The following is a 23594-nucleotide window of genomic DNA, read 5'->3' as shown; positions in this document are numbered from 1 at the left end:
TCGAATTAATGTTAATCAAATGATCCTTGGAAATGGCTTGAATCTCTCTCTCTCTCTCTCTCTCTCTCTCTCTCTCTCTCTCTCTCTCTCTCTCTCTCTCTCTCCCCCCCCCCATCTCTGTGTGTGTGTGTGCACGCACACATGCATATTCTGAGGGGTTCTTATCAGCCCCCGCTCTCTAAGGCACACAAAAAGCCACAGAACACCACAGCTGTACAGTTGTGTGGACAGCTAGCTGCCTGGGAAGACAAGGAAGGAGGTGACAGCATGGGGTGGGGCTCCACGTGCAAGAAAGGAGGCGACAGGATGGGGTGGGGCTCCACATTGGGGGGAACATGGGAACGATTACATTTTCAAAGACACAGAGATGCTTCCAAGCTTTCCAATCTAACTCTTCATTTTCTGTTTTAATTAACTAAAATAGGGCGCATTTGTGCCCATAGTCACATATTTCCCACTAGTCGTGAGAAGATCTGTCTATGAAGCTTGAGAACTATTTAGAATAAGATTGGGGTTAAGAATATAACTATTTTAAAATAGAACAAAACCCTCTACTTTTACCATTGTGTTCAAATAGTCAATGCTATCTTTAAATCACATATCTAAAAACTTAACATTATCTGACTTTGGGACTAGTGTGAACAACTTCTCCAAAACCTGTTCTTCATAGATCTAACTTCAAGACTTGATGGAAACACTTGCTTTACATCTTATAAGAGAAGTGCACAGAAGCAATCAAGAAGAGTCTCAAACTTTCTAACAGCTTCTGAGGTTTGGAGCTAAGTGCAATGCCGAGAAGGTTTAATGATTTAAATAACACTCGGCCAAAGTCGGTCACTTCACAAACGTAGGACCCACTGCACACGGCGCAGGCTTGTGGACTATTTAGTCTTATCTTACTTGAAAGGGGAGATTTGTGCATTTCAGAGATAACAATTTAACAGGCATTCTCAAAGTGACCAATAACAATCTGATTTTTTTTTTTCTGACAGTAAAATAAATTCACTTTAAAATATTGCTATTAAATACACAGTATACATGGATCAATCAAGAGGTCCGTAGTAAGCATTACTATGAGCTATCTAAAATGATCCCGCTGATGCAGCTCTGGAAGATTCCTTGTTTGTTGTTGCCTTTTCGGAAGCTGAGACCCAACTAGAGATTCTGACAAGATCCCATTCAGCCCTCATTTTATTTTTATCTCTAATCTCCCCGGACAAAGATCTTACTGCAGAGACTGGACTCTGGCTGGATCATTTCACAGTGTCTCTCCTGTCTCACAACCCACTACATTGGCAAATGGTCCCCATAACTCTCCTCTCCAAAGGATGTTCTCTAAAGAATAACCCCAAACCTTGTCATCTGCAGAGAGAGATAACCAGCATTTCTAAGTACTGCCTTAGAAAGACAAAGACTGTTGACAGAAAATGAAATGCTAATATGGATATTGTGTTTTCAAAGGTTCTTTGTTCAGACAGGAAGTACGGTCCAGAGAGAAGACATTGAAGTGGGCGACTGACTCATTGCTCTCCCTGTCTGCTACTAGTGGTGTCACCCGGAACCAGCCACCCCATCCCCCAAGATGACAGTGATGTCATCAGTACAACAGAGTCAGTGCCATCTTGGTACCCGGAGGAATGCCAGGAGCTCCTCACCATGGAAAGAAAGATCAGAGTGGTAAGAAATCAGTACCAGAGGGTGAAGGTTTGATTTAGTTACATAATGCAAACAGATTCCCTCTTCTAGTCAAGATCTATCAAGAAGATCAAGATTTCACTCTCCTTCCAGAGAAGAGGATGAATGGACTAAACAAGATCAGCAATTTCTGCAAGGTGAGGAGCATGGACCACAGAGAAAGAGCAGACACACAAGGTGAGGTGTTGTAACTGTCAGCACCTGAGGCTCCTGAGTTTCCAGACTGTACGAGGTAGGGAATCTGGACAGGGGCCTCCAAGGAATGAGAATTCACCAGAGACTTTCCAGGACCACGTGGACCACAAGGAATCTAAGAGTGGTCCTCCTGACTGTAGTTTAGCACTCATTGGTGCACGCTGGTGTAAGAGACTGAGGCTAGGATTGGAGGTAACAGCCCCTGGCGTCCTACAGAGGCAGGAATTACATGTTCTTGGCAGTTCAATTTGAACTGAGCATTCATGGTAGACTACTCAGAGGGATCCAGATGGAAAAAGGGAATTGCAAGCTACATGAAGAAAACTGATCCACTCTACCTAAATCTAAAAGTAGTGGAACACAAAAGGGTCAAACTCCTTTCAGCTAAACTAGCCACACTTCAGGTCAGAGTCTGAATATATTTATCATTTAACTATGCCTAACAAACTAAAGTTTATAGTATATGATAGATAATAAAAAATGATCAGACATAAAATTATGCAAGAAAATTCAGACATTATTTTAGGCATAAGATGACAAGATGGCCAGAAAAGACTAAGAATATATGGAATTCCATCATTTTACATTGTTAAAGTAGCTACTGTGATAAAGATAAACTCTTCAACATAGCCAGATCAAAACAAAAGACTATTTGTAAATATGTACACATTCTCTGTTGGAAATAACAAATGTCATCATTAAAGTAATAACAGAAAATTACCTGGACTAAGAATTCTATACCCAACCAAAATACCTTTCAAAACCAATGGTAAAAAATAAGGTATTTTCAGTCATAAAGAAATATAAGGAAGCTATCACTAGCTTACACACATTCTAACCTAAAGAATTCAAACTACATCCTACATGCACTTGAAAACATAAAAGAAGTGCTTTGGACAGAAGAAAAATAATACATGATAAAAACGAGCAGAGAATAAGACTATGAGAAGTCATGACTACATTAGATAACGGTGTTAATTCTTTTTATATAAAACGATAAAAATGATGGCTTAAAGAAAAATAATAATGCAGCCAGGAAAAACTGTATAAAGGTACTAGCTAAAAGGGTTAAGAGAGGGAGAGCAGACTTTAGTCTGTGACCCTGTGCCTTTAAGACATAATGCATCTACGTCACACCTATAAATAAGGTGTTCAGGGCATTTCTCCTCGCTTTTCTCATGTGGCTTCCAGTCCCCAGTGTCTGAGCACCACCACTGATGCTATGCCCTGCAGTGAGATCCCAACGAGCCCTACCCTTGGAGGCACTGCCTGCAGAGCCGTGATGTAATTCTCCAGGGCCAGGCGGCGGCGGTCGTTGAGCATGGCCTCCACTCTGGCCATGTGCGTCTCCACCAGCTGCTGTCTCTCGTTGGCCGCTTCCTGTTCCAGAGATTCCACTTTCTCCTGGAAATGCTGACATGGAAAACACACACAACACATTTGCTTCTTCTTGTAATTATTAATGCAATGATAGTCTCTCTCTTTACAGAAGGTAATTTGGAGACGGTGTCAGTCCTAAATTTCTAATCTCACTTAAGTTTTCTAAGGGAATGGAGGAGTTGAGAACTCTGGCAACCCAAAGATGTATCAGTAATGGAAAGAAAATTGCGAGCAACAATAGAAATTTGGGGTGAATAATTCTGATTTGAAATAGTTGGAAGCAAATGTCAGGAAGTAACTTATTATGAAGTCAAGGAGTGAGAAGGACCCAAGTTCATGCGAATACGAACACAGGGGCTTCCCTGGAAGCCTGGGGACCATCAATGAGTGAGTGTCTGTCTGGTGTGAAGATGGGGCTGGGTGCTACCTGGATAACAGCCTTCTTGTCTGCCTTGGGCAAGTTCTTTGCTTGACGTTCCGCCTCTTCCCATTCTCTCATGACCTACAAAGAAGACAAAAGAGTTCAACTGAAAATCCTCAGCTCTTCTTTCAATACAGACTTAGCTGGGTGGATTATATTACAGTATGCTTTCTATTAAAAGCACACCACATGGCTATTCTATAGGAATAATATTTGTCCTACAAGAGTATAAATAATTTATGCTGGCAGTATGGTAACTATTAATATCAATGCTTATTGCATCCTCTTGAACAAGGTTGGCTCACCTTCTCATTTTCCTTGAGAAATGGCTGAAAGTCATTTCACTCTATGTGAGAAAACACCAATTAAAAGGCTTATGTTATCTCAATGAGAACTCCCATCAATAAACTGAACACATTGGTTTTAAGCTTTTACAGCACTAAGTCAAAACATTTCAAATGGTGTATGTGGGGTTGGCATATGTGTGAACTGGGAATACAAAGCCACCAAAGGAGAAATGATACAGGAAGAGAAGGAAGACTTCTGCTGTGTGAAATCCTAAGGTCCACCCTTTGCACAAAAGAAGAGTGGAGTTCAGTAACCAAAGTCACAAATAGCAAAGATTACTCCAAATTTACCCAGAAATTCTAAGAAAGCATGCATTATAATCTCGCGGATGTGTCAAAAGCTAACACCACCATGTAACCAGGCCAGTGAGATGTGTCACGGCACAGTTCCTTGTTCTCTGTCTTGAGGTTCACCAATCACAATATTGTCTATAATAAAAATGAGGGTTAACTTCTCATCACCTGTGGCTGCCTTTTCCTTTGCTACTGTTTTGCCTGTGAAATGAACTGAAGTGTGAGGTGAACTTAATGAAGGAAGACGAAGCAAGCAAAACCTCAGTGTCTTACCGGGTGGGTACCTGAGGACTCTGTATACATCTAAAGTCAGAGGAAGCTTGGCGCCTTCAAAATTGCAAAGAAAACAAGGCTCATAAAATCACATCCAATTCGCATCTGCGTTGGTTTTTTAAAATTAGTGTTTTTTAAGAACAAAATACAAAGAAAAAGTACAAATAAACTGTCCTAGGTACTTGGGTGTTTCTATTAGTTAATAAAGTGGTGGACCAAGGAGACATTGAAGAGACTATCCCTGCTTTATAGATGAGATAAGCCTGGGAGGAAAAAGGTTCAATTTCCTGTGTGAAGAATGTTCCCTGGGAAGTGGCGCTCTATCTAGAATTCCTCAGGCAAGAAATCTCAGAATTGGTTTGAGATAGAAATCCAGGTCTTAATGGGGTGTGAAAACAGATTCCCTAATTATGTGTGCATTGTTACCATCTCACTTGGACACTCAGAACCTGAACTCCCTGCTTGGAGTTGCAGATCCATGAAATAATTACCATTCACCTAGCTAATGTATCGAAAATATGTATTACTATAGAAATGAACCCAAACATGGATTTTTCAGAATAATTTAACAATATCTTCCACTCCCATAAATGCATGACCTATGTCATCTCTACAGGACCACTTGCAGACACACTGTGATGGCAGATACCCTTACACCACTCACTGGGGCCCACTGACAATAGATAATATTACTGAATTAAGAGCTCTACAAGGTCAGTCTGATTTAATTGGTTCCCTATACTAGGCCCTGTGATTAGTAAAGACCAGCCTCACTTTATATGCACATTAAAGAAAACCATGAAAATAACAGATAGATAAGGAATGAAGACAGACCAAGGAGCCTACTGGCTCAATGTGCCATAATGGCGCTGGACATGTATCTAACAGGAGAGCTAGGTGTCAGTACCAGTAGCTGTTCCTAAGATGCCATCGAGTATATTAAAAACAAAACAAAACAAAACAGCATCAGGTGAATTTTCATCTCAAAGGATTTAATTCCGCACATACTAAAATGACTAAATATGTACATAGCGGTGATGAAGAATCTTGCTTGCCAACTTGACAGGATTTTGAATCACCATGGAAACAGGTCTCTAGGAAGGAGAGTGGGGGGTGTTTTCTAGGTTACATGAGGTTCATGGATGTGGGGAGACTCACCCTACATGCCACGGCTGGGATTCTGGACAGAGGGAAAAGGGGAAACGAGCCGAGCAGCCACGTGCACTCTGTTCTGACTGTAGATGTGAGGCGATCCTCTGCCTCAGTGTCCTGGTGCCAGCCATGATTATGGCATCACCGAGGACCATACCCTGGAACTCTAAGCCCAAGCAACTCTTTCTGTCTGAAGATGTTTTTGTCAGGTTTTTCCATAACAAGTAACTAATACAGTAGTAAAAACATTTTTAGTTTTGTGTGTGAGTTGTTAGTGACATGGCAACCAAGTTCTTCAGATGGCTAGTTTATCGTCCTTATGAACATCGATGAAAACACCCTGGTCGCTAACAGAAATAGACAAAATCCATTATTCTGTATGCTAACCTGGAAAATTAATTTTAGAACTACAACAAAAATCAAGCTAGAAAGGCCCACATTTGAGCACTTGACGTGTTCTAGATCTGAACTTCAGGGCTGCCCCGTGCATCCCTGAACAACAGCTTTTTCACTGTGCACAGAGCGGTATCAATTCCATCAGGATTTACGGCTCTCCAGAGTCCTGGCTACATCATGCAGAGAGAATGACTATTACTAAGAAGAGATTTAAGAGGCAGACAAGTTCAAAGTCAAAAAGTCCCCAGAATTCAGCAGCACAGATTATGAAGATAAGTGTCAGCTCAGCCCTACTAACCTGTAATCCTGGAGTCTACGAGGAACATTCTCTGCTCCAGGATGAAAAGAGCTAAGTAATCTCAGATCAGGGATGAGAAGATGGAGGAAATCTCCCGGAAATAGATGAACTAAGGCCTAGATTAAGTGGCTATGCTCGCTAGGTTCTCATTTCTGCAACACACCATGTCAGAAGCTAACGGAGTACTTGAAACTAGTTTTCTTAACTTCATAAAAATACCTCAGATACAGTGAAGAAAACTTTCCATGGGCCTTAAAAATTATTTTACAAAAATTGGTGGGTTTGAGAATGAAATACAAAGGTTGGTATAGATCATATAAATTCACATGGACTAAAAGGAATTAGAGATTAGTGGAAACATAGAATATAGATATAAAAATCACCAATGAATAAATTATTATACAAATATTTAGGTTCAAATGAAAGGTAAGAGCAACTTTGTTCCCACATTCAAAAATTATGTGAGGCAGAGGAATGTGTGAACTTGTGGACAGGCTGATGAGCAGGAGGGCATTTCTGAAATAAGCTATGATCTAAAGCCAAGTGAGTCCCAGGTGAGGGGAGCAGCCAGGCCAGTGGGCGAATGGGAGGCAGATGCAAGGCTGGGGTCAGGGTGCAGTGGCAGGCAGTGCAGTGCAGTGGCTGGACACATCATGGCGGGCTCTCAGTGTTTATTATACGATCTGTAGACTTCTGGGCAGTTCATGAGCCCAGCACTGTCGTTTCCAAGGGTCACAGCGAAGCCTCCGAACTCTTCAGAAAATGAGCTCAATTTTGAGTTATGGGAGGGATTTATAGTAAATCCCATTCAGTCTTCCCACAGCTTCTTAAATGACCTTTCTAATGAAAAATGTGGAAATTCCAGTTTTCAGAAAGACTGATTTCAATTGGCTGCTCCATTCAGCTGGCTTTCTAATTCAATACACATTCAGGTTTTCCTCATGGGCAGCTGTTCGACCGTAAATCATAGTTCACGGTCCAAAGCATCATGGTCTAGTGTGGTTGTGAGGCCCTTTCTCTTGATGTTTTAACTCCGGAACAGAGACAAGTACTACAGTTAGTCTTTAAAGAAATAGAATCATGTCCTGTTTTCTGAGTTCTGTTTAAAATAAGGATCTTCTTGTTACTCAGGGATAGTGACACCAACAGACAGATCAGGAGATGAATTCCAAGGACAAGACAGTGGTTAGTGACACCCAGGAACACTGTGATAGAGCTAGGGCCAGTCTCAGGCGGGACTGGCGGGAGGGAGGACTGAGCAAAGCCTTAGAGGGCATCTGAGGGGAAGGAGGAGAAAATATGAGGTCAGTGGGCTCAGGAGGTTTCCCTAAAGGTCTGGTGCCCTGGGCAGGTGGAGAGAGCAGAGAGACAGTGACTGGAACAGAAAAGCCAGGTAAGGAAGTTGGCTGGGATTTAGCCCAAGGGAGCAGCCATAGATTAAACCGTAGGAGTTCTTTCTCCAGTAACACATTCTTCTTGGTAAGAGGCTTTTCTCACTAGGCTGAACTCTCCAAGCAGACTAGACTGGCTGGCTAGTAAGCCACAAGGATCTGCCTGTCTCTGCATCCACGTCCTCAGCACTGGGTTACCAGCACATGCCATCAGGCGTGGCTTTTTACCTGTGGGTTCTGCGAACCAAATTCAGATTCTCATGCTTAGTGGGTAACAGCAATTATAGTAGCTTATTGACGGAGCTGCCTCCTGAGTCCCCGCCTCTCCGTCCTTTAGATAAATCTTTCCGTGCACACTTAAGTTATATAGCCTATTATGGGATACACACAGAAAATAAAGTTTTCCATGGTGCAGCAATCAACAGCCACCCCCTCAGCATCTCCACAGAGTGTGTTTCTTTAGCAGAGACACAGTTTAATCTGTGCTGCAGAATCCTTCTGTACTCGCCTTTACTAGATGCTATTGTGGGAGACCAAAGTCCTACAGTCTGTGTCCTCATAGAAAACATTTAAATTAAACTTTATGTCTAAAGATAGACTGAGGCAGAGGCAAGGCCAAATTTCCCTGGATTACCAAGCCACAGAAGAGAATCTGCTCTACCTGGGACATTCTCTCCCGGTGCTTAGCTTCCAGCCGCTCCTTGGCTTTCTGGAAATGGGCATGTTCATTCTCATCGCCAGGCGTCTCCAGGTACTTGTCCACGGCATCAGGGGTGCTGGCTGCTGTTGTAGGAACTGGAAAGGAGAAGAAGGGAAGGCGAGATGAGAAGAGAAGCAGAATGCCCAATCTCCACAGAGAGAGCCAGGCATTTGCCGGGACAGAGATTCTGGAAAAGAGTGTGCAGAGGATGCTGATGCCGCTTACAGAAACCCCAGAGACACTTCACCATGGCTAGAGTGTGTTTCACCTCTTCAGTGCCTTGAGAAAAGGCACATTTTAAAACTAGAGCATTAAAAATGTCTTGACCAGACAGGAACTCCTAGAGCCAGCGTCACCTAACATGGCCATCCTTTTTAATCAAATCCTCAAGCTGCTTTGCCTGGCTATGTTAAAGTAAATGACAGTATCATCTGTATCATGCATTGCAATTCCTGCAGAAACCAATGGAATCTGAAAATAAGGCTGTTGTAAAATGAAGGCATTTCAGGGAAATGGGAATTCTCACTTTGTGTTTCAGACAGCTTAATTACAAAGCTACCCTTCACGAGAGAGTATTTGACACACCATGAAAGCAATGTAAACATCAGTAAGTGCAGCTGAGAAACCACACAAGGACATTCAGCCTTCACGTTTGCGAGAATCTATAATTCATTACACCGTTTGTCAAAAAGACAGTAATTTCTATTTTGAATTCATACCACTGAGTAGTGTCTGAATTGTAGCATCCACTGTGATGTTATATGGCAACAGGGATACTCACAAAACCTAAGAGTGATATATAGAAAAAATGCTATAACTCACAAATGAGTAGTGACTGGCCAGAATGGACTAAGAGTGTTAAAAAAGGCAGAGAAGAGAGCAAGTTTAAAGAAGACTACGTCTTCCCCCTAAACATGAAATGACATCACCATCCTCAAATAAATGTTTATTCAAAAATATAAACCACCGTTCTAAATATTCTTTTGATACTTCTCATCAAATTCTTAGAGTAACAGGGCAGGGATGTAATATCTCCAACAGAACGTGAATGAAAAGTCACAGCTAAGTCTGAAGCTAGACTCGTGTGTGCATGACTGGCATTAAAATAAAAGCTTTGACCATGTCAGCAGAAACCAGAAGTCATTTTACCAAATAAGAGAAACATGCATTCTGCTTCCTTTCCCTCTGCTTTGGTCATTGGTTAATAATTATTCTTCAAAAAATAAAAGCAGCCGAGATATCTGTCTAGGGCTGGCATTTGAGCAGGAAAGACTTGCTCCTGGAGCCTTACAGAGCTGTACCCATCTAGTGACAAGGGTAATGCTTGCCTAATGAGGAGAATGAAGGACGGTCCACTCGGGACTCTGAAATTAGGCCCAGCTAGATGTGAACCTAAGACAATGTTTTCACCCCAGATGGCACGCAGGGCAAGTAACTTCAGCACTCTGAATTCCAGGATTTTTATCTTGTGGTGACATGCCTTGCATCCTACACTGAAGTGCCAATCACACACGGTATGACTGTTCATGCATGCCAGTCCCTTTCCTGCCTCCTGTCGGGTTTTATAGAAATCTTTTATGCTAACCCTGGGAAAAATCACATACGTTTATTTCTAATTCACTGAAAGAAATTAGAACACAGGACTATGCAATATCATCTACAGGAAAAGCAACACATATTTCCCTAAAAAAAATTAAACTTAGGCAGAGCCCACATGAAACACTGAAATGAGTAAAATATGTGGGTTCTTAACCTGAATGACTGAAAAACAATTTGTAATTTTAAACACTGCCTGGAAAAGAAAAGATATCAAAGACAAACGAATTTGCTCTGCACAACCTTATGCAAACCATACGCATGCGTTTCTTATCCACCTTCTCAAAATCTGCTTCCATGGACCTAATCCCATTCCCCCTCTTACTGGCAGAGCAAAAAGGATAAGTTAAGGTAAAATCAGTAAATAAAATGCATCAGGCTGAGGTGACTAGGGAAACTGCCTTACATTTTATACAGCGGGAACACACTGATGCAGACAGGTATCTGCTATAAGTACAAAGAGGAGCTCCCCCCTAGAAAAGCATACTCCCACTGACCTAAATGGAAACGGAGGTTCGTAAGCCCTAAGAAATAAGCGGGTGAGGTATATTTAACAGTATCAAGGCTATTTCAAATATACTTCTTATGGGTACAAGGAAATCAACATATCACTTTGTCACCATTTCTTTGGTTTCATCAAGATTATTTCTATGCTAGTTAATTTTATGTGCCAATTTGAATGAGCCACAGGGTGCGCAAGCCAACCATCATTTTGGTGTGTGTGTGTGTGCATGCGCGCGTGCAAGGGTGCTTCTGTACAAGATTAATGTTTGAATCTGAGGGCTAAGAAATGTTGACTGCACTCCACCAAGAGCCTCAACATAAGAAAAAGACAAATGAGGAAGGTATTCGTGCTTTTGGATTCTTGCCTATTTGACCAGGGACACCGGTCTTTGGCCCTTAGACTGGGAACACACTGATGCCCAAGGTTTTGCTGAGTCACTGCCTTACCCATGAGTCAATCATGTACTCATCAGTCTCCAAAACACTACAGAGGTCAGTCCTCAGAGTCGGTTCCTGCTGGGTTACGAGAATGTATTCGTGCGCGTGGACACACACACACACACACACACACACACACACAATTTCCCTGGAGAAAAACCTGAGGAATCCCATTTCTCTTCAAGGAAATATCGTGAGGAGTCCCAGTTACAACCTTCTACTGGAATTTAAGAGCAGTTTCTTCAGTATTAGATTCAAACTTAGAGTCATTTATACTAACCCTTCATCTCAATTGGTATAGGTGAACGAAATGACCCTAGATTTAAACTGACGGGCAAACCAGAAGACTATTAAGCAAAGGTGACAATGGCAGCAAATATTGACATTTAAAGTGAAGCTAGTCTTCCACTGTTGCTGTTCTGTGACAAGGAAGCACCTTGAAGGACCACCCAGAGACCTCAGATTCTGTTTCCCTAAGACCCTACAAATGAAAGGCATTATGCTGGCTGGACCAGCTGCTGTACTGTGAAAACCCCCTGCAGGCCAGAGGTTGGACAGTGCAGGTGATGGGCAGCGCCCATTCATGGGGACAGGAGTGGACCACACACAAGTTTCTGTATGTCCCAGGGCACAGGCAACGGGAGCTGTACTCTTGCCACTCAGAATGGGTCACTGTAGCCGCTCCAAAAGTGGAGGTACAACTGATTTGGGAGGGTTTATTTTTATTTGAATGTTTAATTGTTTGTTTGTCTTTTTTACACACACAGGGTCTTGTCTTAGCCTAGGCTAGCCTCAAACGGGTACTCCTGCCTCAGCCTCTACTTTAGCTGCCAGAGCGCCCTTACATTAGGTTTTTTTCATTTTGTTAAAAAACAAAACAAAACAAAAAAAATTGTTGAGTTTTCTTAGAAGCTATGATCTGAGCTTAGATTTCCAGTGTGGTGAAATAGTCATCATCTTTTAATTACCATTTACGGTGCTGGGCATATATATGCATTTTCATTTGATATGGTAGGAGTATAAAATATCCTACTTCACTGTGTAGAGGATAAATTCAACATCCTAATCAGAATATGAATTCAGGATTAGGTGGGCCAAAAAGGGGTTAGACTATTTTTTGAGTAATAACAAGCTAATTTATGCACACATCCAAGTCACTGGAGAGGAACTTAGTTGTTGAATCTTTTTAGTGAACATGACTTAGGCAGAAATATGGTTTGTTTTGAGTATGTTGAACTCTTTCCTACTGAACAGCTGTTTATTCCTGGACTCTGGTAAATGACCTCCAAAAGAAACACAACATAAAACAGGGGTCAAACGAACACAACTGAACACACCTGAGGTTCCTACTCTGAGGTGCCCACTCCGGCCTTTCTGTAAGCAAGCTCGGGGGGAGGGTACGGTCACCCTCCTGCAGAAGAACCATAATCAGACTCAAGGGATAGACACAGCTCCAGGTCTGACTCTTAGAGCCCCAATCATTAGCAATGCCACCAGTATACAGTATCCTCGTACAGATTTCTAATTTTTTAAGTGACCTTCCTGCTTAAAGAACACAACAGTAAACAGAAACAAAACAACAGAACAGCATTGCTAGTTCACAGTACATTACTACCTTGGGGTGAATATCCTAGTTCCAAACATTCAGGGGCACCCTGCATGTTTAGTGATATGTATAAAGGCATGAATGTATGCACAATCTATCAGTTTATCTATCTGTCTTTGTATGTATGTATGTATGTATGTATGTATGTATGTATGTATGTATGTATGTATCTATCTATCTATCTATCTATCTATCTATCTATCTATCTATCTATCTATCTATCTATCATCTATCTGTCTACCATCCTGCATGCTGTCAGCAAACACAGTATTGGATCAGAAATGTTCCCCCAAAGATTCACGTATTCACTTTTTGGTGTCTGGTTGGTGCTATTGGGAGATGGAACAAATCCCTCAGGGGGTTCCTATAAAGGTCTTATTTTGTGCCCTCTTACCCAGCCCTCTCTCCAACTACCATGAGATGAGTGGCTATGTTCTACTACCTGCTTCCGGCCATTACGGCCCCGAAACCAAGTCATGTGACCACTGATGGAAACAGCAACAGCGAGACAAAGTAAAACTTTCTTCCATCACATTGGCCTTATCTGGTATTGTATGAGCAATCAGAAGCTATTGTATCTGCGAAGCCAGAGCCATCTGACACATTGAGGTGGCGGCTACACTGCCACAAATGTGCTTTTCCACTTCCCTTTAACTCTCCTTCCCAAGTGTGTCAGCTCCTACCACGTGCAAATCATGTGGGGAAAGAGTAGTGTCTGGTGGATACTATCCTAGCGAAAGATGTGTTCACCACACACACACACAAATACACACACGCACGCACGCACGATTAGTAATATATAATCTGTATTATGGAGGGGAAAAAGAAAACAGGGTTAAAGGGGGGCAGGAGGAAAAGCCGTGCAAGCAGGGAGGCTACAGCCAATTAAGCAGGTGTCCAGACAGAGTCACAGTTATGAAAGTGACATTCTGACACTTCACGATTAGCCGCAGAAGAACACGACAAGGTGATGCAGAGACTAACGGCTAGGTACTAAGAAGTAAAACTATCTGGCACCTTCCAGGATAAGCAAATGATGAGGCCACAGGAGGGTGAAAGGGTCGGGGTGAAAGTGGTGGGGACAAAATAGAGGGCCATGAGGCCACAGTGAGGAGCGATAGAATTTGGGGGTTAGGAGGAATATATGATGTGTTTTTAAAAAGGTCATATAGGAAGGAGCTGAGGACAGGACTCGATGGGTAAGAGAGCATACTGGAAACATAAGTTTGAGCCCCAGAACCCATGAAAAAGCCAGCCATGGCTGTGTATACGTAATCCCAGGAATGTGGAGCGGGGAGGCAGGATCATGACGGAGGCTTGCTGGCTGTTAGCCTCATTCTGGGTTCCAGGAAATATCCTGTCTCAAGGAAATGAAGTGGAGCATTATAAAGCTGGACACTCAGTGTCTACCTTTGGGATCCTAAGGTGCATGCATAGGCACGCTCACATGTATGGGCATTTAATCCACAAACACAGAGACACACATACACACACGTCTTCTAGAATCCCACTCCCCTGCTTGCCACATACAAGAAGGAACATGGGTGAGTCTGTTTCTTAAATCTAAACCCTAGGAAGCTGAATGTTATGGGAGCAAGTTTCCTCACATGTGTGAAGGGTCATTTCACTTTAATACTGACACACCGGTGCGGGTTGCAGGCCCTACTGTATATTCTTAGGCCTTCTCAAGATCCACCAGAAGTCTATTTTCTGGGTGGTAGGGAACAGGCTTGCTTCTGGTTTCCTAATTAATCTTGGTGGACAGTCTCTTACAAAACACACCGCTCCTGAGAACACGTTGCCAGTTCCCATACCTGCTGCCCCTTGAGGAAGTTACTTTAAAACAAAGGGAAACTCACTGAGGTTTCCCGGATGTGGCTGAGATCACCCTGCAGCTCAGAGGGCTCAAGGAGACGAAGCATCAAGTCAAACCGTACCGACACTGGTTTCCCTTGTTCCTCCAGTTTGGTAATCAGTCCATTGTTTAACTGTCCCTGGGTATATGCATGGAGGAACGCCAGGATGCCAGCATCCCTTGTGCTTATTTGGATGACTCTGAGTATGTAACGTACACACTGTCCTTTCCCAGACTGTTTGTACCACTGAAGACAATGCAAACATTAAAGGGAGAGGCTGCCATATTGTTGAGTATTCAACAGTAACAAGAAAAGTTCACATACACTCAGTACAGGGGCATTTTGTTTGATTTGTGGTTGGCTGAATACGTGGATGAGGAAACCATGGGGACTAAGGGATGACTGAACTCCAGTTTACTTTCACAAAGACATTTAAAGATATTGTAAAAACTTGTCTCTACAGGTCTTTTATCAGGTTGACTTCCCATTCTCCAGGGTGACACCATTTTTTTTTTTACCATTTAAAATTTTTTTTTACTTTTATGTTTACTTACTTTATTTTGTGTGTATTGTGTGTCATGGTACATGTGGCAGGTTAGTAGATAACTTGTTGGAGTCAAGTTTCTATATGGGGGCTGGGGAAGCAACCCAGGTGGTCAGATCTCTACTTCCATCAATATGGGTGCTGGGGAAAAAACCATGTGGTCAGATTTCTATTTCCATCAATATGGGGGCTGGGGAAGGAACCCAGGTGGTCAGGTTTGGCAGCAAGTACCTTTAGTTGCTGAGCCATCTCACCAGCCTGGCATGCCACAAAGTTTCAATTATGATGGAGTCCTTGTACCTTCAAACTCTAATGACCTTGACCACCTAAACTACAACACAGACAGAGTGATCCCTAAACAGAAGTCTATGAAAAGCAGCTAGCCAATACACTGACACTGGCTCAGACAAAACCTGGTGATTCCCCCACCCCCAGGGCAGAAGGCAACCGATCTGCACACCACTGGCAAGTGAAGATCACAGTGAAGACTTATGCACCTCGCTGCCTTCTCACTGAAAATGCTATTTGATTTAGAGCTGGTAATGTTGGCGCTCGAAATGGCTACAGGTCATGGGACACGGCAGTGCGGGTAATTTATGCATGAGTGAAATATAAACCTGTAGAGAAGAAATTTATGAGAAAATTTAATCTCAGCGTGACAGGGCTTGCTTTCAAATTGCCATCTCAAGTTAAACCATTTTTTTTTAAAGTTTCCCTTATTTCCCTTATTTTGAAGTTGCTAAAAACTCTTAGTGCATTCAAAACCTAAACAGTGATCATTCCTATCAAGTGTCAGGTAGACAGGCCATTCATAACGGGAAAATAAGAGTTTGTGATCTCTCGATAGAATAGCAGATTTTAGAGAGGAACAAAGGCGCTTTGGCCCATGAGCCCTGCTGTCACGCGTGTTTTACAGCCAGCTCTATCACGGTTGCTGGAGAGCACTATCAACGTACTGCCTGGACATAAGGTAATAAAAACGTAATCTATGCTGTGTACTCCTCGCCAGCCAAGCCACATTTCTCTTTTATGTCTGTGTACTTGTACTGACATGGGGTTTTTATCAGATAAGTGAAATGGATGTAGAAACACGAATGCCGGCATTATTTTTGTTAATACCTATATTCCATGCATTTAAAAGCTATCTTAAGGCCGAAGGCAAACAATACACAGAGAAAAATAACTAAAACAAAAGAAACGGTAACGGGAAGCCAGAGCGGCTTAATCGTAAAGGTATTGTTTCTTGTTAGTTTGCTGGAAGCTTCCTCAATTTTATTACCAGTGGGTTCATAAAGACATGGCCAGTCTTAACTGCTCAATACTTTACAGATGAGTTCAGAATGTCACTCTTCACTCTCATAGGAGGGAATGAAGATGTGACCTTAACTTCTCTGGAGGCCTTAAAGATAAAGCCAATTTCATTTTACCCCAGATTTCCAGAGCAATCTTTCCCAACTCACGTATATTCTTTATGCTGGAATTTAATTCTACCACATCCCTCACCTCACTAATAAACGACTGAACTGTGGACTGCTTAGATTAACCTACTAGAGGCTCTCAAGAGGCTTAGCCATAGCACCAGCACACCTTGGGGTTAAAAGTAACTTTTGCATTAAAGCAGATGTGTGCCTGATGGCCGCTTTTCATTTTGTTGTAATTTTGCCTGTGTGCACGTGCAAGCAAAGGCTGGAAGCCAATGTAGGGCGTTTTCCTCAGTCGTTCCCTATTCTATTTATTTTTAAAATTTATTTATTTTCATTCTATGTATATTGGTGTTGTGCCTGCAGGTATGTTTGCATGAGGGCATCAGATCCCCTGCAACAGAAGTTACAGATAGCTGTAAGCTGTTGTGTGGGCGCTAGGAATTGAACCATGGTCCTCTGGAAGAGCAGCCAGTGCTCTTAACCACTGAGCCATCTCTCCAGCCCCCTCTATTTATTTTTAATGATGGTCTCTCACTAAATTGGGAGCAAATTAATTGGCTAGACTGACTCCACTCCGGAATCCACCTGGCCCCACTTTTCACTCCAGTGCTGGGGTTAGGGATACCTGGGTTGCAGCCCCTGACTCTGCATATAGATGCTGGGGTTACAAACTCAGGTATGCATGCTTGCATCACATGCAGAGACCTTACCATTGAGCCATCTCCTCAGTCCACTGGTTGCTTTTATTTTTTAGAATGTGTCATGGGGACCCACAATGATGCCTATTTATTTCTTTACTGTCAGTGGCTGGAACATTCTGCAGATGTAATAGTGAATGTACAGCCTGACAAAAAAGCAAGGCAAATCCCTTTAATAAAAAGGATTCCCTTCCACACCTGTCTCATGTAGTTAATGCATAGAGCACATTCCTGATGAGCCTCCTTTAACACAGTAAATGGCTCTTCTTAAAAACAAACCAGCAAACAAACAAAAACAAATGCTGGTCTCTGAAACAATTGAACTGCTCACTTCCTTAAACTTTTTAATCATTACACCTTTGAAGAAAACTTCTTACCTAAGTATTTCTGGATACCCAATACCTGGTTCATATTTTTCTTTGTGGTAGAATTTTACTACCACTCCTGGGAGACATAATTCAATTCAGGACTAGATCTTTAAATAAGAATAACTACTATTTGTTTTGTTTTGTTTTGTAACTTTGGTTGGCCTGGAAGTATACACTAGCCTGGCCTCGAACTTGCAGAGATCCACCTGCTTCTTCCACTAGAGCTCTGGGATTAAAGGAGTGAAACCAATATATCTAAGTCAATAATTATTTTTAATATAGTTTGACAGCTGAAAAAGCTATCATAGTTTGGTAACTAGCATTACACAATGTACTAACAAAAGTTGATGCCTACTATTTCACAGCTTGAAGAACAGGAAGAGAATAATTAAAAATAATAGTTCAAATCTGGCCAAAGACAATGACTGAGGTTACATTGGTACTACCCATTCATGCATGCACCTAGCCACTCAGTGTATGCAAAGCATAACCTCCTGATACAACAAGCAAGACTACAAAGTCACCCCCCCCCCCACCCCTTTAACCGTGTACAGGGGCCAGACCTACCCCGGTAAGCTGTAATCATGGACCTAAGTCCATGAGCACAATGCTAACACATAGGTGAGCAGAGCAGCAAGGCTCCTGAGCTTCTCTAAACACAGCTGCTCTGAGGATGGGGTTCAGGAAACCATGATGAAACAAAGAGAGGAAGGGGATGGAGGTGAGCCATGAATAATGGCGCCCGCTGGCTTATCTTCCTCATCCACAGTAGCATACGTTATACTAGAAAAAGCATTGAGACATCTAACTCCATAGTCGGTACTGGTGTTGGGATAGATGTAGACTATCTCTACAGTATTTGGGAACTAGAAAGGTCATCTAACTGGTTCATTAAAAACCCATATGTACCTGAATGGACTATCACAATGAATTTTCTGGACCAAAATGGCAAGCATATTGAGGCAAAGAAATCTCAGTGCCAAAGTTTACAACATAAAGTAATCAGAACTGGGTCACCCTGTGGGTAGATTGCCCGTGGGTCAATCAGCTGGCTGAAACGTGGTGTGATCTTTGTGTCTATCACAGAGTTTCTGCTTGCCTTTGGAAATTCAGTCTGATGGGACAGTGTGTGGACAGGCAATGATCTTCCATATTTGAAACATCAGCTGGTCAAATGTTCACATAAAATTTTACTGTTTTACAAACACTACATTGTAGGGACTGGAGGTGAGGCCTGTGTACCAAGTCAAATAGACGGAGAACTGATCTCGGAAACAGCTAAAGCGCAGGAGGAGGTGCTTTACCTCACATGGAAAGGCTTTTCAAAGAGATATGAAGCCATGTTTATGAGTAAACGACAGCTCTTCGGTCTCACGTCCCTCACTTACATTTGTGGTTTAGAGTCCTCTGCGAGAGCAACAGCAAACAATAAGTGTCCTGAAAATCGTGATGCATTTCAAAGTTGTTTTTTTTATGGCAAAAACTCAAAGTCTAGCAATTGCCTGATTCAAGTAATAAGTCTTGTCAGGAAATGATTCATGATGGGGCCCCAGTGCACAGTTCTCTATACACGTAGTCTTAAAACATTCAATGGAAGAGCTTTTTCTAGCCACTTAGCATTTATTTTTCTACCAGACGCAATTCAGATGGAGCATCTGTAAAAACAAACAACCTCAGAGCAATGTGACGCCGTTCAATTAACTCTAAACGGGGGATGGAGCAAAGTGTAAACCGTGCTGTTCCTGCTCTGTTCATTTCTCTTCTAAATTGAGTCTGCCATCTGCATTTGACCTCCAGGTGACCATGACTCTTCAATTCAAATGTGTGGCTTTGCTATAAATAAGGTAGCATAGCCACATGGCTATAAATAACTAGAAATTATATGCTTTCTCCCATATGTTGGTACTGGCACTGCAAAACCCTTCACTCGCTGTGATTGAATAGTCTCTGTAGGGAGACAAGAAATATAGCTGACAAAATCACTTCATCCTCCCAGGATGGAAGGATGTCAGGGTCTGAATCACACTGTAAGTTGAAGAAGAAAGTGAGACTTCCAAGACCTGTCAGAAAAATGTTATGTATATTTCATGAAAATAAATTCTCAGATAAGGTTTATCAATTAAGAAAAATGAAAACTGACAATCTTTTACATGCTGAAAGGAAATGAAATTGATGAGAATCCATCACCGCCATTTTTAAAAAGGATGAGAAATAGAAATGTCTGCTACTCACATGCCTGGCATGGCTGGGGAGGGTGTTACTATTTTTCAGCTTTCCTGTTTCCTATATTTTTTAAAATGTGCATTCTGCACATCAGAAACTGTCTATCCTGGAAAAACATGAGAACCAAATGCTGAGCCATTTGGTGTGGAGCACAGCCAGGGAGTCATTTAGGTTTCAAACACAGTCCTCCTGTGTCTGAAGCCTCCAGACCACTCATGAAGTGCTTTGGGCCTCATTTTTGTCCATATGCACAAAAAGAGACGAGGCAAATGTGCACAAGCGTGTCAGAAAAAGATCTGTGATCTTTGAAAGCGCCGGGAACAATGTAACACACACACAAATTAACGTTTTAGAGGAAAAAAGTTCACAATAGTAGGATACAGGTTTACTCTGTCAATCAAAGCACATCCTTCCAGTGCTATCCCATCATTTGAACTGGCTGGACTTTCTTAAGGAGGCCATATTGAAAAACGGTCGTGTAGTATGAGTTTTAATTATAAAATATATAACTGAAATTGGGTCTCCTCTTCAGGCTTCAGTAAGTATTGACAATATCACCAGAGAGGGTGAATCTATTTTTAAATATAGTCTGAATTTTAAAAATGAACATTGATGTGTTTGATAACACATTTTAAAATGAAATTAGATGATTTGGCAGCCAGAAAAACAAATACTGTGAAGATGAGGAGCCTTTGGTTAATGCAATGCTTTTTTTTTTTTTAATAGGAAACCCCCTTTCTCTTTCCTATCCACAAAACCTCAAGTGGAGCACCTCATCCCAGCCAACGCGCATTCTGGGAGAGAAGAAGGGGAATCCTGAAATCTAGGTGACTGACCTCTCGCTTTCTAATTGTTGTCATTTAACACACAAAACTGTAGTGCACACAAAATTGTCTTTGATACACAACACTATATTTTTAGGGAGAGAGTACCTCTATTAGCACATCTAATGTCATTAAATTATGGCATATTGGCAGCTTTTAGGAAATAAAAGTTCTGTCAAATCAAGAAACATACATGGGTGATATTTCATGGAACTACAGAAATCAGAAAAGAATTTGATCAGAAATATAAGTAGTTTAAGTCAATATTGTGTCCCGACATCTGAAGTTGCCTGGTAAAACTGGTGAAACGAAGAGCAAGGCAATGGGAAGAGATAGTGTCTATTAAGGGGCACCTGGTCGAGAATCACAAAGTCCATGCAAAGCAGGTGGTGAGAGTGAAGGTCACACCCAGCCATGCAACACACTCCTTCCCTTGTCCCTCCCCCAAGTCAACAGCAACATACGTTTAACAGGATCTTGGGGAAGCTGTTCACGGGTAGTCTTGAGTAAACTTTGGGTTGCTAAGGAGAAAACAAGAGAACATAACTAAAAACAAAAACAGAAACAAGGGAATGAGGCAGAAACACATTCATCAAGAACTAAATTTAAGAAATGGGGGGAAAAATCTTTCAACAAAAAAATATGACCTAAGCAGGGAACCAAAGAACACACAGATGCGATTTGTCCCCAGTAAAGGTTAGTACTGCAACCGTGGCACGTTCTGCCACTGTTAGGACATCAGAAAATCTTCTAGAGCACTTTTGGCTCTCTTCTCCCTCCTTGCCACCAGGAATCCTCAATGCCCTTTCAACGCCTTCCTCACAGGAGCTCCCCCAACTTCACCTGTTTACAAGAAACTTGGACTCCTGGCTAGGCTATGTGATGAAGCTTCATTCTCCACGCATGACCATCTGCCCATGTGACTGGCCTTCAACCCCTTTGTTCTCTTTCCTCATTTATGACTTTTTATTCATGTGTATAGTGAATGTGTTTGTAAGTCTATGTGTACGCATACATGTGTGCTAGGGTACGCACGCACAGGTGTGGAGACCAGAGGTATCTTCCTCGATCATTGTTCACCATTGATTGAGACAAAGGCTCTCAATGAACAAGCAGGTCACTGGCTAGCTAGACTGGCTGCCCAGCAAACCTAGAGACCCTCCTGCCCCTGCATCCCGAGAATGCACAGACTTGTGCCACCATGCTCAACAGGTGATAGAGACCTGAACTCGGGTCCTCTTGCTTGATCGCAAGGTTTCTACAGACTGAAACATCTCTCCAGCCCTCCCATCCTCTTCCCTTTTCCTCTAATGGTTCTGAGAATTGAACATAGCTTGGTACCTGCTAGGTAAGTGCTCTACTACCAACCTACATTCCCAGCTCTGTCTTTGCTTTCTTGATACTTTGTAGTCCAATTCTGTAATAATTAAGTCAGAACTACCATCCCCCTGTAATAAAACCCTATTGGCAGCATTGAGGTTTTACACACACCAACCCCGTGAAGATATGAATGTTTTCCTCCCTGCTCAGAGTGATCAAATGGAAAGGGCATGAAGGGAAGTTTCCATTAGGGTGGGCAAGAAAATGTGTCCAAATTTTGAGGTGAATTCATCTCTGCTAATAATGTAAATCAAACTTCCTCATTGCCAAGTTATGGTATTCCAGAAAATAAAGCGACCCTAGGGAAAGGGGAAAAACTTCAGAAATTTGCCAGGAAATCCTTACCTAGCATCTAATTTAGACTATAGCAACAAAGGTCCTTTATTCCAAAGGCTCCAGGCCACAGAATCCCTCATTGTATTCCATATTATGTAGCCCGATTAACCTCTAGGTGAAAATGAGGGTGGGCATCTTGAGCTAAGGGTATCTGCGCTCATCCAATCAGAGTCACTACATTTGTTTCCACAGAGAACTGAAATGGCCTCATCTCCTAGGAGACCAACAAGAACTTTCCAGGTCCCAACCTGATCAGCTACTTCCTGATTTAATGTCTTAGTGGAGCACATCTTTGGTTGTTTTGCTTGATTTTATGATCCGGTTGGAAAATTAAGAAGTTTCCCAGGAATTCCTAAGTGGGGATTGCCTCCCTATAAATTTAGGAATAGAATACAAGAATCTCTCAAAAAAGAAAGGGATAATTACTAAGATCATTGAAAAACTAATTTCTGATTAATAATTAATATTTCTAACTTGTGGCCAAGAATAAACAAATATCAATGAGGACTTAACCTGAAAGTCTATTAACAAAAGCAGATATGCCATGTGTCTGACACATGACTTCTTAAGGACCAGCCCTACTGACATCATCATGACTCCATATACTTGTTCCCCACAATAAAGGTAGATGCTCCAGAGAGATCTGAAGTTTGCTTCCCTCAACCTCATGCCATTGAAAGCTGCTATCATTATTATTTTGCATGCACATGTGCATTTGTGCATGAACCTGCATGCCCTGGATCCCATGTGGCAGCCGGAGGTCAAACTCAGGGCCAGCAGACACTTTCCATCTAGTTTCAGACAGTCCATTTCAAGTGTGTAGCCCAGGCTAGCCAGTCCTAGGAGTCAGGTGATTCTCCTGTTTCTGCCTCCCATCTCTCTTTAGGAAGGCTAACATTATGGAGGCACGGGTTATGCATCTGGGTTAAGTGCATTCTGGGGACTTGAATTCAGGTCCTCCATACTTGCACGACATGCACTTTTACTAACTGATCCATACCCTTTAGCCCTTTTCTACCTATTTCCAAGGTGAAGGGGAGAGATAAAAAAAAAAAAAAAAGTTGACAAATATATGTGTTTGGGGTTCTGGGAACAGCATGGGAGTCTGTGGTGGTTTGAATGAAAATGTCCCCAACAGACCCATAGGGACTGGCACTATTAGGAGGTGTGGCTTTGCAGGAGGAAGTATGTCACTGGGGGGTGGGCTTTGAGGTTTCAGATGCTCAAGTCATCCCAGTGTCTCTCTCTTCATGCT

At 42.2% G+C, this 23594-nt stretch overlaps 1 protein-coding gene across 6 annotated transcripts in view; it reads right to left on the bottom strand.

Annotated features, from left to right (window-relative positions):
- The window catches only part of App (amyloid beta precursor protein), a 229404-nt gene that overhangs the window by 60236 nt on the left and 145574 nt on the right, over positions 1–23594 (bottom strand). For 4 of the 6 annotated variants that reach the window (XM_057765555.1, XM_057765556.1, XM_057765557.1 and 1 more), the window contains 3 exons: positions 8504–8637; positions 3698–3772; positions 3145–3303 (listed from right to left, as the gene is read on the bottom strand). In XM_057765555.1, the coding sequence (XP_057621538.1) occupies positions 3145–3303; positions 3698–3772; positions 8504–8637 (368 nt within the window). Of the gene's footprint in view, positions 1–3144; positions 3304–3697; positions 3773–8503; positions 8638–21087; positions 21145–23594 lie in introns of all 6 variants that reach the window. The other 2 variants (XM_057765553.1, XM_057765554.1) reach the window with 1 other exon arrangement.

Source organism: Chionomys nivalis, chromosome 3 (genome assembly GCF_950005125.1).
Source record: "Chionomys nivalis chromosome 3, mChiNiv1.1, whole genome shotgun sequence".
NCBI classification, from domain to species: Eukaryota; Metazoa; Chordata; class Mammalia; order Rodentia; family Cricetidae; genus Chionomys; species Chionomys nivalis.
Note: the sequence above shows the minus strand (reverse complement) of the source record. Positions and strands in the feature narration are given on the sequence as shown.